Source organism: Hypanus sabinus, chromosome 19, assembly GCF_030144855.1.
Source record: "Hypanus sabinus isolate sHypSab1 chromosome 19, sHypSab1.hap1, whole genome shotgun sequence".
In the NCBI taxonomy this organism is placed as follows: domain Eukaryota; kingdom Metazoa; phylum Chordata; class Chondrichthyes; order Myliobatiformes; family Dasyatidae; genus Hypanus; species Hypanus sabinus.
In genome coordinates, this window is record NC_082724.1 from 8713293 (window position 1) to 8729983 (window position 16691).

Below are 16691 nucleotides of genomic sequence, written 5' to 3' on the forward strand. Positions count from 1 at the left end.
TAACTTCCCCAAACAATCCACCAGCTACGTGTTCAAGCACCGCCGTTTGTGGTGTAGGAATTCTCAACCACCTTCCAAATCATAACATTGGAATGAAAGCAAGTCATCCTCAAACCCAAAGAAGTAATCTAGAATATGTCTATGTGGTAAAATAAGTTTGTGTGGTGGTGTTAGAGCAGTCTTAGCAGGTTTCATAGCAAAAGCTAAAGACTATATTATTTGTCAGCAATATGTGATTTATGGTCATCATCATAATTATGTGCCATGTTGTATGACATGGGTGATTATAGTCTATGGCCATGATTGTTCTTGGCAAATTTTTCTATGGAAGTGGCTTGCCATTGTCTTCTTCTGGGCAGTGGCTTTTCAAGACTGGTGACTCCAGTCATAATCAATACTTTTCAGAGGTTGTCTGCCTGGTGTTAGTGGTGGCACAAGCAGGACTTGTGAAATGCACTAGCTGCACATGTGACCATCCACCACCTGCTTCCATGGAGGGTTTGCCCAAGGGTGACCTGCAGGCTAGCGGAGGGATGGAGCAACTTACATCTCCTTCGGTGGCAGTGCATCTCTAGCCCCGCCACCCAATGGTGGAATGTATGGTGCTTGAATCAAAATTAGGCCCCTGACAACTGCAATAGCTCTTTGTTGATGCTGTACAAGATTCAAGTATTAATGGGTGCCAAGGAAATGAAAAGTTGGTTCATCCTTTGCAATGCTATTGCCTTTAGGTAAAACATTTGGCTTCCATCTGTCTCCTCTAACATAAAGTAGATGTAGGAAGGTGACGGAGTCCCTCTGCACTTCTCATGTAAAAGCACAAAGAATACAAGGCAACTTGGTCAGGCAGCACGGTAGCATGATGTTATAAAGCACCAGCTGTAAGATCAGGGTTCGATTCCCTCCTCTGTCTGTTCTCCCTGGGACCGTGTAGGTTTCCAGCTGCTCTGTCTTCCTCCCACACGCCAAAGACATAGGTTAGGGTTAGTGAGTTGTGGTCATGCTATGTTGGTGCTGAAAGCATGGGACACTTGAGGGCTACCCAGCACAATCCTCACTGATTTGATTTGATAAAAAACAGCACATTTCACTGCATGTTTCCCCTCTGCCATCTGACATCTAAATGGACTTTGAACACAGGAACATTACCTCACTGCTTTTTATTTCTGACTTTTTTGTAACTACTTACTTTAACTTAACTTTATAATTGGCATATGATGCACCATCAATAACTCTCTGAGACGTGAGGCGAGATATCGGCTTTTATTGAGTGGAAGAAAGAACAAGCAGTAGTTGACCACCATACTACACCCTGGAGACTGAGGGCCGGGCTCAGGCCTCAATTGCCTTTGTACCGGGGTCCCTGGGAGGAGCCACGGTCAGTGGGAGGAGACACAGGAGCAGTCAGCAGGGGGGACGTGTCCAGACGGGTATATGTAGTTCACCATAGCATACAAGTACTTAGTGTAATTCAGTTTTTCTGTTGTCTATATTTATAATTTACCATGCATTTTTTTGTATTGCTGCTGTTGCGTTAACAAATTTCACGACATATGCCAGTAATATCAAACCTGATTCTGATGTTTTGATGTACATGTGACATAAAGCAATTTTTAAAATCTTTAGAACTATTAGCTCCTGCAATTTATACACCAGATACTACAGATCTTATCAGTTACTAAATGTTCAGTCAGATCAGACTCTGAACAGACACAAGTGCGAATGGAAATCTTGGCCAATAATGTTCAAACACAATCCAAAGGAAGATTTGTGTCTCTGGCAAGATGACACAGTCTAAAGCATTGAAGAGTCACAGAGTCTGACAAAAAATTAGTTAAATGAATGGGATTGCTGTTCTCCAATTTCTCAATCATTAATTTATTTTGTGATTTCTAATTTGTTATGTTAGGGGGCTTAAAACAGTTTAATTGACTGAGGTATTTATTTGTGTGCATGACCTGTTCGAATTTCATTCAGCACTTGCACTCAATCCAAAGTTGATGTACTTTTAAAGACAGATGTCTTTAGAACACTTAACTATTGAAATATGAAGTGAACACATAGCAAATGATACACTATCAAAAAAGACACGCTACAGAAACCATAAACAGCACAACACTGTAACCTCTCGTGTCTAAGGAGGTCCACACCAAGCATAGAGAAAGCAACCTCTGTGCATGCTGGAATTCTTTGCGATTCACATGACTGATTCACAGCATCATTCCCCACAAGAAAGAAAGCAAGCAGAACAAACTCAGAAAAGATGGTGCGGAATTAATCCCTAAAAACCGGAACAAAATGGGTAACAAGGAACACTGAAGTTATGGAGTTACATACTTAATAGCACAGGGTACCCCATAATGGGTAACTGAGAGGCAGAGAGGAGGGAAGTCACCTCCAGCTTCTTAAGGACATGCACCTAATGGGTTCAAGGGCACTTTCTCCCTGAAGTCCACAATGATACACCCGTAAAAAGTGCAAAACAACTTATTATGATTGTATTTACATTAGTGGAAGTAATTTAGCTCATACCACCCAAAAAAACTTTCTAAATAAACCCAGTGTCTCTTGGTCAGGGAATGGGTGTAAAACTCTTCAAGCCTGCCCTACACTTAATAAATTCAAGCCACCTCAACTCCTCCCTCCTATTCTAAACTGGATTCTACTCATTGGTTTTGAACCCTAGAGCAAAGGATTTCAACCTGAAATTTAACGATTCCTCCCCCCCAGCACAAATGTTGCTCAATCTACTGAGTTCCTCCGGAAGAACACCCTCAGTCTCCTGTGTCAAGGTTCTATCTGTGTCTGGCCCCGAAAAGCTATTCAAGAACCGAAGACCCCATGTCTTAATAATATATTTAATGACAAAGGATCCAAAACTGTATGGCTTGGGGAAACCTGGGATTTACACCTCTATGTGTGAAAAGTGCGCCCAAGGATCTGCAATCCAGATCACCCACCCATTGCTCCATCTGGTCCTGTTAACGAGCAGAATCCAAGACAGTTTCCGAAGTTATGTTAGCTGTGGTGAATGAGGCTGGGCATTTATCTTCTCCTTTGCTCAAGGACAAGGGTGCTCAACTTTTTAAAACTTTTTTGTAAACCATTAACTGAGGGATCCATGGACCCGAAGTTGGGAACCCCTGCTTTAGGATGAAGGTGCTTATAAACCAGGCATTGGGCCCTGGCCCTGCTGCCTCAGGACTGCATGCAGCAATAGAATGATGCCTTTTGAGATGTGATTCAACTGTAACTTCCTCTTATCCCTGCACTTCATTTGATTTGACTTTGGACTGAACAGCATCAAGAGTAAGATCGGATCACAATATCTTAGAATCTTGATATCTTCTTCAAATTCATGGAGGGCAAATGAGCAATTTGAGAAGATTTAAAAAAAAGCTTCTTACCACTCTTTGGCTCATCTTCACCCCTTTGCAGAGAGTTTGATCTTTCTCTGACAGTAATTAGCCGGTTCAGAGAGTGGAGATCTCACAGCAGTTTCCTCATCTCTCCCCATCTGAATATAACCCGTCCACCCCACCCAAAAGACATAGACCTGCCCCTCTGGCTTCACTAATGGTACCACAACAGGCGACAGCACAGGGTAAATGGCTGTTGTCACTCACCTTCACAGGCTGGGGAGAGAAAGAAAGACAAGTCATTAGGAACCTTTACCCGAGCCGATTTTCAGTTCAACCAAAATTTCCGCAGGACATAACAGAGCAACGCTGTTGATGGAAGCAATCTAGTCTGTACTTCTCTCTGTTTTCTACAGCTGCATCCACAGCCTTCAGCTGCCCACTTCATGGTTAACAGGTCTGTAATCTCAGCCAGCTCCATCGTCAAGGGCATTTTCGCCAGGCGATGTCTCAAGAAGGTGGTATTCATCATTAAGGACTCTCACTATCCAGGATTTGCCCTCTTCTCATTACTACCATTAGAAAGAGGTACAGCAGCCTCAACATTGACTCTAAAACTCAGTGCTTTAGGTACCAGTTTCTTCTGCTCTGCCTTCAGATTTCTGAATGGTCCATGAATACTACCTCACTACTTTGCTCTACTTCAGCAATATTTATTTATTTCTATATTTCTTTTTCTAACTTTTTCTTAATGTCCTACACTGTACTGCTGCCACAAAATAACAAACTTCACGACATACGTCAGTGATGACAAATCTGATTCTGGACAGCACACTGGTTGCCCTTCTGGATGTGTGATAGTCCACAGCTAAGCCCTGCATTTGGAATCGGTGTATGTGTTGTGAATTTTCTCCTATGGACCTGTGAAGGGTGGGAAGTTGGGGGTGGGGGTTGGAGGAACGTGGTTGCTAAGTGGGGGGAGAGAGAAGATCAACCTTCTCCACCCACACCTTGTCCCAACCACAATTCACTAAATCTCGTACGAGAGCCAATCATTTCAAGACTAAAAGATTACTCTCAACAGGGGATCTAAAACCAAAGAGGACAGATTTAAGGTAAAATATATTTTCTAATTTTCTTTATAATATTAGGCCCAGTGGATCTATGCCAGCATTCCGTACAATCCTGTTCTCCTGTAACTTGTTTTCTCTCACCTGTGCATTTCAAATTGCCCCTGGTGGCAGGAGAGTTGGGGGTAAGAGAGAGTTGCTGGCCACATGAAAGAAAAAAATGTTGCAGGGAGATAGGTAGGTAGCAGGGTTGCTAAGCTGGCTGGCAATTGGCTGAATATCTTCAAACTATATTGTAGGGAAATATAAAAAGAAAACAGGGCCAAATCAAATTAAAAGAAGTTTAAAAATTCAGAAATGTGCTGTGCAATTTTCCTGGTTATAGGAATGAGGTGGCATCCCCTGGGATATTTTCCACTGCTCTCAAAGCCACCAGAGTCTGCACTTTTCTGATACACAGAGGTGGATTAAATGTTGAACCATTGGTAACTCCGACAATATTTCTCCAATTCTACTCTTTGATCTTGCATTCACCAACTAAAAATGTTGCATAGTAACCAGGCCAGGGAAAGACAACTTCCTGCCAGGTGTTGTTATCACTTTCTGTATTTATGTCCAGCACCTTACATTGATTTTTATTCAATCTTCTTGAATCTTTTTCAATCATGGTAGCTTTGCTCTGAGGTGTCTCAGGAAGGTTTGCACAATTCCTAGCAGAAGTTTTTAAGACTATTAGAAGTGCGGATAGAGTAATCAACCTATATCTTTCTCCCAGGGTTGAAATGTCTAAACCAGAGGGCAAATATTTAGGTTGAGTGGGGCAAAGCAAATGTATGGGGCAATTTTCTTTTATATAGAGAGGTGGGTGCCTGAAATGATCTACCAGGGTATGGTGGGAGTAAGTATAACAAAGAGACCCTTTTTTAGGAACATGAATGAGCAGATAATGTAGGGGTATGGATATTGTTCAGGCTGAATGGATCATTTCAATTACTAGCTTCATTATAAACCACAAGTGATTCGGGAAGTAAATGAACTCATCACAAGGAGGTGCTGAAAGATCACAAGGTCAGGTTAAAATAACACAATGTGCTTTATCTAAAGAGCAAAGCACACAAAATGCTGGAGGAACTCAGCAGGTCAGGCAGCACCTGCGGAGGAGAATAAACAGTCGAGGTTTCAGGCAAGACCCTTCTCCAGGACTGGGAATAAAGGGGGCAGAAGCCAGTGTAAGTACAGCCAGGCAGGTGATTGGTGAGACCAGGTGGGTGTGTGACAGACGGGGGAATGATATGAGAATATGGGAGGGGAAAGGCTGAGGAAGGAATCTAATAGGAGAGGAGTGTGGACCCCGGAAGGAGAATGGGAACCAGAGGGAGGCGATGGGCAGGTCAGGGGAAGAGAAGGGGTGGGAGAAGAACCAAAGCGGTGAATGGAAAATGATAAAAGAAGCGGGGGGGGGGGAAATTAATGGAATATGGAGAAATCAGTGTTCATGGCATCAGGCTGGAGGCTATCCAGACAGAGTATGTGGTGCATTTGATGGTTTCTGGGCCTGTACTGCTGGAATTTAAAACAATAGAAAAGGTTATAGTGATTTTATTGAAACCACTTGAACAATGAAAGGCCTAGATAGGGTGGATGTGGAAAGTATGTTTCCTATAGTGCAGGAGTCTAGGACCGGAGGGAACAGACTCAGAACTGAAGAATGTATCTACAGAACAGAGATGAGGAGGAATTTCTTTAACAAAAGAGGGTGAAGCTCTGAAATTCATTTCCACAGACGCCTGTGAGTGCCAAGTCATTGGGCCTATTTAAGACGGAGGTTGTTAGGTTCTTGATTAGCAAGAACATCAAAGATTACTGGAAAATGTCAGGAGAATGGGGTAGTGGAGGATAATAAATCAGCCATGATGGAATGATGGGGCAGACTCGATGGGCTGAATAGCTTAATTGTGCTCCTACGTCTTATGGTCTAACATTCTGGTAAATCTTCTCTGTAGTTTTTCTATTTGAATAATGTCTTTCTTACAGTGGGTCAAAAAAACCTTCCTGTTGATGCAATGTGTATTGTGCTAGGATTTTGTCCATATGATTGCAATAGATACTGGACACTGAATACTGTGGGAAGGGCAGTGTTCCCACAATTCTACCTGGACTCTTCCCTTCAGGCCAAAATAAATTCACTCACCATGTATAAACAAGCTGGATGAACTCAGCAGGTCGGGCAGCATCCGTGGAAACGAGCAGTCAACATTTCGGGCCGAGGCCCTCCTTCAGGACCCTGCTGTTTTTTGTAACTTTAAAATGTCGTGGCGAAGGGTCTCGGCCCGAAACATTGACAAGCTTGTTTCCACGGATGCTGCCCGACTTGCTGAGTTCCTCCAGCTTGTTGTACGTGTTGATTTGACCACAGCATCTGCAGTGTTCTTTGTGTTTTGAATTCACTCACCGCAGTGTTCGCTCATTTCTTGCCGCACAAAGGCACGAATCTGGCTCTCCTGTACAGTATAGGGGGAGGAAAAGGACAGAATCAATGTCTGTATTTGCTCGACTGTCACTGGCTCCCACTCCCTCCGGTCAACAGTAACTGCTAATCAGATCAATTTCCACATTCCTGCCTAAAGTCCTTTGGATACCTGGCAATATTTTACAGTGATTTTGGCTACTTGTCCTGCTGTGTTTTGTAACTTCAAAATGTTAAACGAATTCAAGCGAAAACGGGCAAGTCCAAAATGCGGGTCTAACTTCGAGTTTACTTCAATTGAGCTGCTCGTGTATCATGTGGTAGTGTGATCATGTATCAAACATTACCTAAATCAGGACTAAACCAGACATAGTCATTGTGGGATTTTTAATTGGACAGGTTTTCTTCCTAAACCCTATAATTCATATGGAAGAAAGACAGAGACAGAAAGAAAGAAACATTAGCTTAGCTTTACTTATCACATGCACATTGGAACATACTGGGAAATGTACCATTTGTGTTGAGAATGTGTCGGGCAGCAATGGTGCCATGTTCCTGGCACTAACATAGCATGCCCACAGCTCACTAACCATAACCAGTACCTATGAGGAAATCTATGTGGTCACGGGGAGAAGGTCCAAACTCCTAACAGACAGCTGGCTGTCAATCCCAATCATACAGCTGGTACACTGCGGGGCACTGCGTTAACCTCTGTCAGATCTTCCCTCATTCTCCTACGCTCCAGAGGATCAAATTTGAGCCTATTCAACCTTTCCCCATACTTCAAGTCCACGACAATGTCCGTGTAAAAAAATCTCTGCTGAAAATTTCTGCATCTGGAGATTTACCAGGATGCTGCCTGGTTTAGAGAGTATGGATTATGATCAGAGATTAAGGGAGCTAGGGCTTTACTCTTTGGAGAGAAGGACGATGAGAGGAGACATGATAGAGGTGTACAAGATATTAAGAGGAATAGACAGAGTGGACAGCCAGCGCCTCTTCCCCAGGGCACCACTGCTCAGTACAAGAGGACATGGCTTTAAGGTAAGGGGTGGGAAGTTCAAGGGGGATATTAGAGGAAGATTTTTCACCCAGAGAGTGGCTGGTGCGTGGAATGCACTGCCTGAGTCAATGGTGGAGGCAGACACACTAGTGAAGTTTAAGAGACTACTAGACAGGTATATGGAGGAATTTAAGGTGGGGGGTTATATGGGAGGTAGGGTTTGAGGGTCGGCACAACATTGTGGGCTGAAGGGCCTGTAATGTGCTGTACTATTCTATGTTCTATATTCTATCTTTTAAGTCCGGCTGAAGTTCCCAAGGCATCCTGGCTGCGTGTCTTTTTCTGACGTGAATTGGCATTGTGATACCACAGAGAGAGGAAAAGCTCGACAGCCCACCGAGTTTGCACTGCCCCTCAAGCCCCCCACTTACACTAACCTTACCCTCATTTTGCCATGTCGCCACAACTCTTAGATACGAGACTCTTTCTTTCTTTTTCAAATCTTTTTATTATTATTATCCAAAATAACAAGAGCAAATTGAAGTAAATAACACTTACAATGTCTCAAAGGGGAAAAAAAAATTTATGTACGTCGATGGAAGGGGGATGGAGGGCTCTGGTCCAGGTGCGTGTTGATGGGAGAACAACAGCTCAGCACAGGCTGGATGGGCCAAAGGGCTGGTTTCTGTGCTGGAATGCTCTACGACTCTAAAGCAGGCAGCTTCAAAGAATACAGTATGGAAAACTGAAACGTAGATATGATCTCGACTGGATTATCAGACGTGGTCAGTGATAGCCACTCTAAATATTTGCAGATGAAGCACTGCCAGAGCACTCATTGCATTGTTCTGCACAGTGCAGAGAGCAGCACTGAGGCTGGATGTAAGGCCCTGCTCTGTGACCCTCCTGATGGCATCTTGACAGCATATTCTTTCAAAGGTCATTAAACGTCTCCAGTAAGCAAACCTTTGCAACCAGTGTGCCAAAAAGTTACTGAGAAATATTTAGATGTTTATTTCAAAACATGCCATTCCTGCTTTTAATTAAAAATACAAATATACATTAATTTTTAATACCTTTCTGTTATAACATAGTATTATGCTTCCTGCAGACCTGGAAAAAATTCTCCGGCTGCTTACTCGATCTATGCCTCTTGTCATCTTGTGTTTCTCAAGTCACTTCTCATCCTCCTTCGATCAAGAGTAAAGCCCTAGCTCACTCAACTTATAAGACATGCTATCTAACTGAGGCAGCATCCTGGCCAAATTCCTCAGCATCCTTTCTGAAGCTGCCACATCCTTCCTATAATGAGACGACCAGAACTGAGCACAACAAGGCTGATGAGATTAGAGGTGTATAAAACTTATAAATTAGAGAGACATGTTTGTCATTATGGTTGAGCTATCAAAAATGAAAAAAAAGTTGGCTTAAGCAAACAGGAAGGCATTTTAAAAGGGACTCGAGGGGAAAGCTTTTGACATAGAAATTCTGCAGATGCTGGAAATCTTGAGCAACACGCACAAAATGCTGGAGGAACTCAGGAGGTTAGCTGACATTTCTGAATGCTGATTCCCTTCCACAGATGCTGTCTAGCCTGCTGAGTTCCTCCAGCATTTGGACAAACAATCGGCATTTTATGATGTGTATAATAACATTAAAATTCCAAACAGAAGTTCACATACCGTCATTCCTGGATTTCCCTGTTCTCCCTTTGGACCATCAGCGCCCATCTCACCCTGAAACACAAAGAAAAGTAAGTTGAATTGTTGTACTAGTTGGTGCAGGCAATAAACAAAATAGAGCATCTTTCAAGTCAACATCTTAGGTTTCAGATTTAAGATTTAAGACATATCGATGCATTAAGTTTTTGAGTAGAATGGGTGTCAAAGGTTATGGGGAGAAGGCAGGGGAATGGGGCTGAGAGGGAAAATAAATCAGCTCTGATTGAATGGCAGAACAGATTTGATGGGCCAAATGGCCTAATTGTGCTCCTATGTCTTATGGTCAGTTTAAGACCAAAACAACACTCCTATAAATGGAGGAATTAGGGCTCAAACGGTGGGATGTCATCTGTGAAGGAGATTTAGGTTTAGTGGAATACTTTGCATCTGCCTTCATGTCACGATTCACATGCATGTCAGTTTTGGAATCTATAAACACGTGGAAATCTGCAGATGCTGGAAATTCAAAAAACAACACACACAAATTGCTGGTGGAACACAGCAGGCCAGGCAGCATCTATAGGGAGAAGCCCTGTCGACGTTTCGGGCTGAGACCCTTCGTCAGGACAAACCGAAAGGAAAGATAGTAAGAGATTTGAAAGAGATTTTCTCTCTCCACTGATGCTACCTACTCCATTGAGCTTAGAGCCGATGATGCAACTTTTCACTGTCAGGCTGTTGTTTGACTTCCAGAGCTGGTACCCATTTTGGGAGGCACAGAAGCCTAGTGGGTAGCCCAACACTATACACTACCAGCAATGTGGGTTCAATTCCTACCACTGTAAGGATGCCCTCCCTGTGACAGTGTTGGTTTCCTCCAGATGCTCTGGTTTCCTCTCACAGTCCAAAGGCATACTGGTTGGTAAGCTAACTGGACATTGTCCCGTGATTAGGGTAGGGTTAAGACAGAGTTGCTGGGCAGTGCGACTTGAAGGGCCGGAAAGATATATTACCACTCCGTCTGTATCACAATCAATCAATCAATAAATGTTCCACTGTGCATTCTTCAGATACTTACTGGATCTCCTCTCTCCCCTGCGATTCCTGGAATTCCTCTGGGACCTGGAACACTCTCACCAGGAGGGCCTCTTTCACCCTACAGTCAAACACAAGCAGCAATACCTCTGTAAGTAACATAAGAAATTCTGTAGATGCTGGAAATCTTAGACAACACACACAAAATGCTGGAGGATCTCAGCAGATCAGGTGGCATCTACGGAGGGAAATAAACAGTCGATGATTCGTGACAAGACGCTTCATCAGGACCGGAATCAAAGTTAGAGTATGAACACAGGGGAGAGGGAAGGGTACAAAGTGGTAGACCAACCAACATTTTGTGTGCGTTGCTTAGGTAACATATATTCTCTGGATGGCATCAGGAACAGCTCTTGGACAAAATCTCAGAACCATTGGAAGTTGATGAACTCATCACAAAAGATTATAAGACATAGGAGCAGAATTAGGCATTTGCCCCTTTGAGTCTGCTCCACCGTCCCATCATAGCTGATTTATTATCTCTCACAACCCTATTCTTGTATCTTCTACTCATAATCTTTGACACCCTAACTAATCAAGAACCTATCAACATCTGCTTTAAATATATCCAATAACTTGGCACCAACTGTGGCAACGAATTCCACAGATTCACCACCCTCTGGCTAAAGAAATTAATCTACATTCCTGTTCTAAAAGAACGTCCCTCTTTTCTGAGGCTGTGCCCTCTAGTCCTTGACTTCCCCACTTTCAGAAACATCCTCTCCACATCCACTCTGTCCTGGTCTTTCAACATACAATGGATTTCAATGGGTTCCTCCCTCATTCTGCTAAGCTCTAGAAAGTACAGGTCCAGAACCAACAAAATCTCCACATACATTCCTGGAACCTCCTCTGGACCCTTTCCAATGCTGGCCAATCCTTTCTGAGATAAGGGGCCCAAAACTGCTCACAATATTCCAAGTGTGGTGTGACCAATGCCTTACAAAGCCTCAGCATTACATCCTTTTATATATATATATATATATATATATATATATATATATTCTAGTCCTCTCCAAATGAATGCTAACATTGCATTTGCCTTCCTCACTACTGATTCAACTTGCAAGTTAAACTTTAGGGAATTACGCAAGGACTCCCAAGTCCCTCTGCACCTCTGATTTTTTGAATTTTCTCCTCGTTTAGAAAATAGACTATGACTTTACACTCTAGACAAAGTGCACGACCATATACTCCCCTACACTATACTGCATCTGCCACTTCTTTGCCCAGTCTCCTGATCTGTATAAGTCCCTCTGCAGACTCCTTGCTTCCTCAATACTACCAGCCACCCCATCTATCTTTGTATCATCCGCAAACCTTGCCACGAAATGATCAGTTTCATCATCCAAATCATTGACAAATAACGTGAAAAGAGGCAATCCAAACACCAACTTTCGCGGAGCACCACTAGTCACAGGCAGCCAACCAGAAAGGGCCCTCCTCTATTCCCACTCATTGTCTCCTGCCAGTCAGCCAATCTTCTATCCATGCTAGTATCTTTCCTGAAATACCATGGGCCTCATGTATGTCACCTTGTCAAATGCCTCCTGATTATCCAAGTAAACAACATCCATGGACTCTCATTTGTCTATTCTGCTTGTTATTTCCTCAAAGAATTCCAACAGATTTGTCAGACTAGATTTCCCCTTAAGGAAACCATGATGACTTTGGCATATTTTATCATGTGCCTCCAAGTAGCCTGAAACTTCATCCCTAATTATGGACTCCAACTGTCCACGATACAGAAGAAAAACCTCAAAGGATGAAGTAAGAATCTGGGAGGTGATTGGTGGAAAAGGTAAAGGGACGAAGAAGAAGGAATCTAATAGGAGAGAACAGTGGACCATGGAAGGAAGGGAAGGAGGAGAGGAACCAGAGGGAGACGATGAGTAAGTGAGGAGAAGCAAAGGGGTGAGCAGGTAACCAAAAATGGAATGGGAAAAGAGAAAAGGAGGAGGGGAGGAAATTACTGGAAGTTATAGAAATCAATTTTCATGCCAACTTGACACATAGACCTTGATCCTGTTTACAAGCCAATGCTGGCAAAATTCCAGACCACAACACTTGAAGTTCACCATACAACCAATCAGCAACGAGATTTACTCCCCTCGTTGCAATCAAGTTTCCAAAAGTGATGACCAGTCAGCTGATTGATGAGTATATGAAGGCCACAGTCAACAGCACACTGACGATGTCTCCTCACATGCTGATGAAACTTTTGGAAGTAAGTTGCCAAGGTCGGAGGACAACTCCACCCAACCATTGAGGACTAAGTTATTTAGTCTTTCCTTTCTGAACTGTATGGAGATACTGTGTTGTTTAACCCATCATATCCTGGACTATAACATTGCAAAAGGGCCTGGAGTCATCACAAGGAACGTGACCTGCCAGCATTGACTGAACTTAGCCACATTAGTTTATCTGCAGTTCCACTGGAAACATACTCTATGTTTGCTTACCTCTTATATAGAGAGATAGATACTTTATTGATCTTAGAGGAAGTTACAGTAGCATTACAAATGCACAGATATAGAAATATTAGAAGAGAAGAAAGAAAGAATAAAAAAGTTACTTTAAAAGTAAAGTACTGGAGGTTACTAGAGTAGGAGCATTAGGAAGGGAAAAAGCAACATTTGGACATTTGTGAAAACTTCCTACAACATGTGAGGGAAGATTGTTGTTACCTTTTGACCCTGCATTCCTTCAGAACCCCGTGGGCCTGCAGGACCCACAGGGCCAGGAGGACCGGCAGCTCCATCAGATCCTCGGACACCTGGTGGCCCAGTGATGCCGGGAAGACCCTGCAAAATAAAAAGGCAAATGATAGCAATCTCAAATTTAACTTTGTACTCTCCGGAAATCACAAGTGCACAATATCCATAAGCAGTTCCAGAGCTACAGCATGATAACAGGCTTTGTCAGCTCAATGAGCCCATGCCGTCCAATTACACCCCAGTGACCAATTAACCTACTGATCTGTACATCTTTGGAATGTGGGAAAAATCCAGCGGAAACCCACACAGACATAGGGAGAAAGTACAAACTCATTATGGACAGCAGCAGAACTGAACCCAGGTCGTAATAACCCTGACAGGGTAGAAGATGCTGTCCTGTCTCCACACACCACATGCTGGAGGAACTCAGCAGGTCTGGCAGCACCCATGGAAACCCTCGACGTTTCAGGCCTAGACCCTCCTTGGCACGATTCAGCATTCGAACAATTTAAATGCCAGCCCAGGTAGATTGAAAAGGCAGGATGTCAGGACTGGAGGTGAACGCCAGGCTGATTCCACTCACTCTCCTGTGAGTTTCACTCCTTTCTCTGTGGCACTGAGGCTGTGAGACTACTCTGGCTGCTACATACTTTGTGTCTGCAAGCCTTGTGGTGATTTGCTCCGCTGTGTGATGAACTGAGACTGAGGTTATGGGCCTACTCCAGGTCTATGGACTCAATTTACTTCTGAATGCTGTTGCTTGCTTCTAGTTTTTGCATGATTTGTGTTTTTTTCATTTTCTCTTTGGTCTGGGTGCTGGTCTTTCTTTAAATTGGGTTCTGGGTTTCTTGCTTTGTGGCTGCCTGTAAGCAGATGAGTCTCAAGTTTGTATCATTTATACATACTTTCATAATAAGTGAAATTTGAATCCTTTAATCCTTGAGGACTTCACCTATCACCTTCCAGTTAGCCTCTTTCCCTTCCCCTCCACCTTACTCTTCTGGCAACTTTACCCCTTCCTTCTCAGTCCTGAAGAAGGGTCTAGGCCTGAAACGTCGAGGGTTTACTTTTTTCCATAGATGCTGCCTGATCTGCTGAGTTCCTCCAGCGTTTTGAGTACGTTGCTTTGGATTTCCAGTATCTGCAGACCTTCTTGTGTTTGTGTAGAAAGTGTTCCCTCTGGCTTGGGTATTGAGAAGCAGACATCACTGTCTCATTATAAGAAAATGGTCGTTCAGGATGGAGGTAAGAAATATGTTCGTCCATGGTGATTTACTATTGGAATTCTCCACCCAAAAGCGCTATAGAGGCCCAGTCATTTCTGAGGCAATGCTTTGCAATAATTGCCACTACTGTCTCACTGGGTAGCAATTTTCACCTTAGAGGCAAAGGTTTTCCCCACAGTAGAGATGTGAGCCCATAACCTGGATTGAGAGTCCCGGGCAGTACTGACAGAGCACAATGCTATTGGAAGCATTGGTGTAAAAGCTACTTTTGCAGCTTCTCTTTACACCTTGTAAGACAGGATTGTGTTGGATTCCTGGGTCTCGTGCAAGGTTTGATCGGCAGGGTTTGTTGATCAGACGCTGTAATTCACGCAGTGATGCGTTACTGGTCATTCCTCCTTTTGTTGCTATTTTGGGCTATTTTGATTGGGGCAGATAACAACCGATAACACTAGACTGAACCGAACTGAATATTGCTAGACTCTTTCAATTTTGTGTTGTATTATTTTCTCTGTTTTTTCGCTAATTTTTTTGGTATTTGCCTGGTCTGTGTTTTTTTTTGGACATGGGGTGTTGGAGTTTTTCTTTGAACGGGTTCCATGTTTTTCTTTGTTTCGTGGCTGTCTGCGGGGAAGACGAATCTCAGGGTTGTATACTGCATACGTAATTTGAGAAGAAATGTTCTTTGAATCTTTGAAACACTTTGTATTGGTGACTGCCACTCACCCGCTCGCCTTTCTCCCCTCGGTCCCCCTTCTGCCCCTGGAGTCCGTCGTAGCCTCGGTCACCCTACACAAGAGCAGACAAATGCCGTGAGCTACACAGATATCAAGTGGCGGACATCCCCCTTATCCCATGGTGCTCTCCTCCAATGATTCGTCATACCTTGGGTCCAATGAGACCCTCTTTTCCTGTCATGCCCGGGGAGCCACTGACGCCAGGTTCACCCTGAAAGGCAAAACATGGGAATTAATATGGAGTGGTGGAAATCAGCAGCTCAGTCATTCCTGACGGTTCAATGCTGGAGCCCATCCCAATGGGATATTTTGTCTTATCTGTTCTATAGTACGGAATGTGGGAAGGATTACTGTAGGGAACATAGAACATTGACCAGTAAAGCATAGTACAGGTCCTTCAGCCCTGCCAACCTTTTAACCTACTTCAAGGTCAATCTAACACTTCCCTAACATGTAGCCCTCCATTTTTCTATCATTGATGTCCTATCTAAAAGTCTCTTAAATGTCCCTAATTTATCTGCCTCCACCACAAACCCCTGGCAGTGTTTTTCACTCACCCGTTACTATCTGTTGGAAAAATCCAACTCTGACATCCCCCCTGTACTTTCCTCAAAGTTATGCCCCATTGTATTAGCCATTTTCGCTCTGGGGATATCAAGAAATGTAGGCATGGCTCGACCATCACACAGAGTAGCGGAGATGATTCAGCATGAAGCAACAACTTTAATAACAAACTGCAAAAGAACTAACCATGAGCGGCCACAAAACAAGAGAGGACAGATACTTAACACAACAAGGCAACAAGGTAACTGAAGGCTAGGAGCAACCTGCTGGTTCATATGAGTGAACAAGGATTGTGGATGAGAGATGGGTTTAAATAGGTGGAAGTGAGTGGAAGGTGACTCCTGTTGCTGGGGACTAGGAGGAGCCTGCAAGTGCAGGCCTGACAAGGACAGGGTCTCTAGTTGACACTTCTAACATATCCTGAACTGCAATCTTTATTGCCCAACATGGGATAAGATTAAGATGAAGATTAGCTTTATTTGTCACATGTGCAACAAAACAGTCACATGCATCGTCTGCATCAACAACCAGCACAGTCCGAGGTATGCTGGGGGCCGCCCACACATGTCGCCATGCTTCTGGCAGTAGCGTAGCATGATGGCAACCGACTAAATCTCACCCATGCATCTATGGAATGTGGGATGAAATCCAAACACCCAGAGGAAACCCACACGGTCACAGGGAGAATTTACAAACTCCTTACAGAAAGTGGAGGGAATTGAACCCTGATCTTCTAACACTGGCATTGTAGAATGTTATGCGAAACACTATGCCACCATGCTGCAAGGTGGA

General features: G+C 43.5%; 1 protein-coding gene across 1 annotated transcript in view; it reads right to left on the reverse strand.

The window, feature by feature from the left end:
• Positions 1-3170: 3170 nt before the first annotated feature.
• col7a1 (collagen, type VII, alpha 1) overlaps positions 3171-16691 on the reverse strand; it is a 320662-nt gene continuing 307141 nt past the window's right edge. The window contains exons 114-120 of the mRNA XM_059943970.1: positions 15484-15546; positions 15325-15387; positions 13343-13459; positions 10639-10716; positions 9582-9635; positions 6882-6930; positions 3171-3635 (exon numbers count right to left, since the gene is read on the reverse strand). Of these exons, the coding sequence (XP_059799953.1) occupies positions 3619-3635; positions 6882-6930; positions 9582-9635; positions 10639-10716; positions 13343-13459; positions 15325-15387; positions 15484-15546 (441 nt within the window). The 3' untranslated portion in view covers positions 3171-3618. The remainder of the gene's footprint in view (positions 3636-6881; positions 6931-9581; positions 9636-10638; positions 10717-13342; positions 13460-15324; positions 15388-15483; positions 15547-16691) is intronic.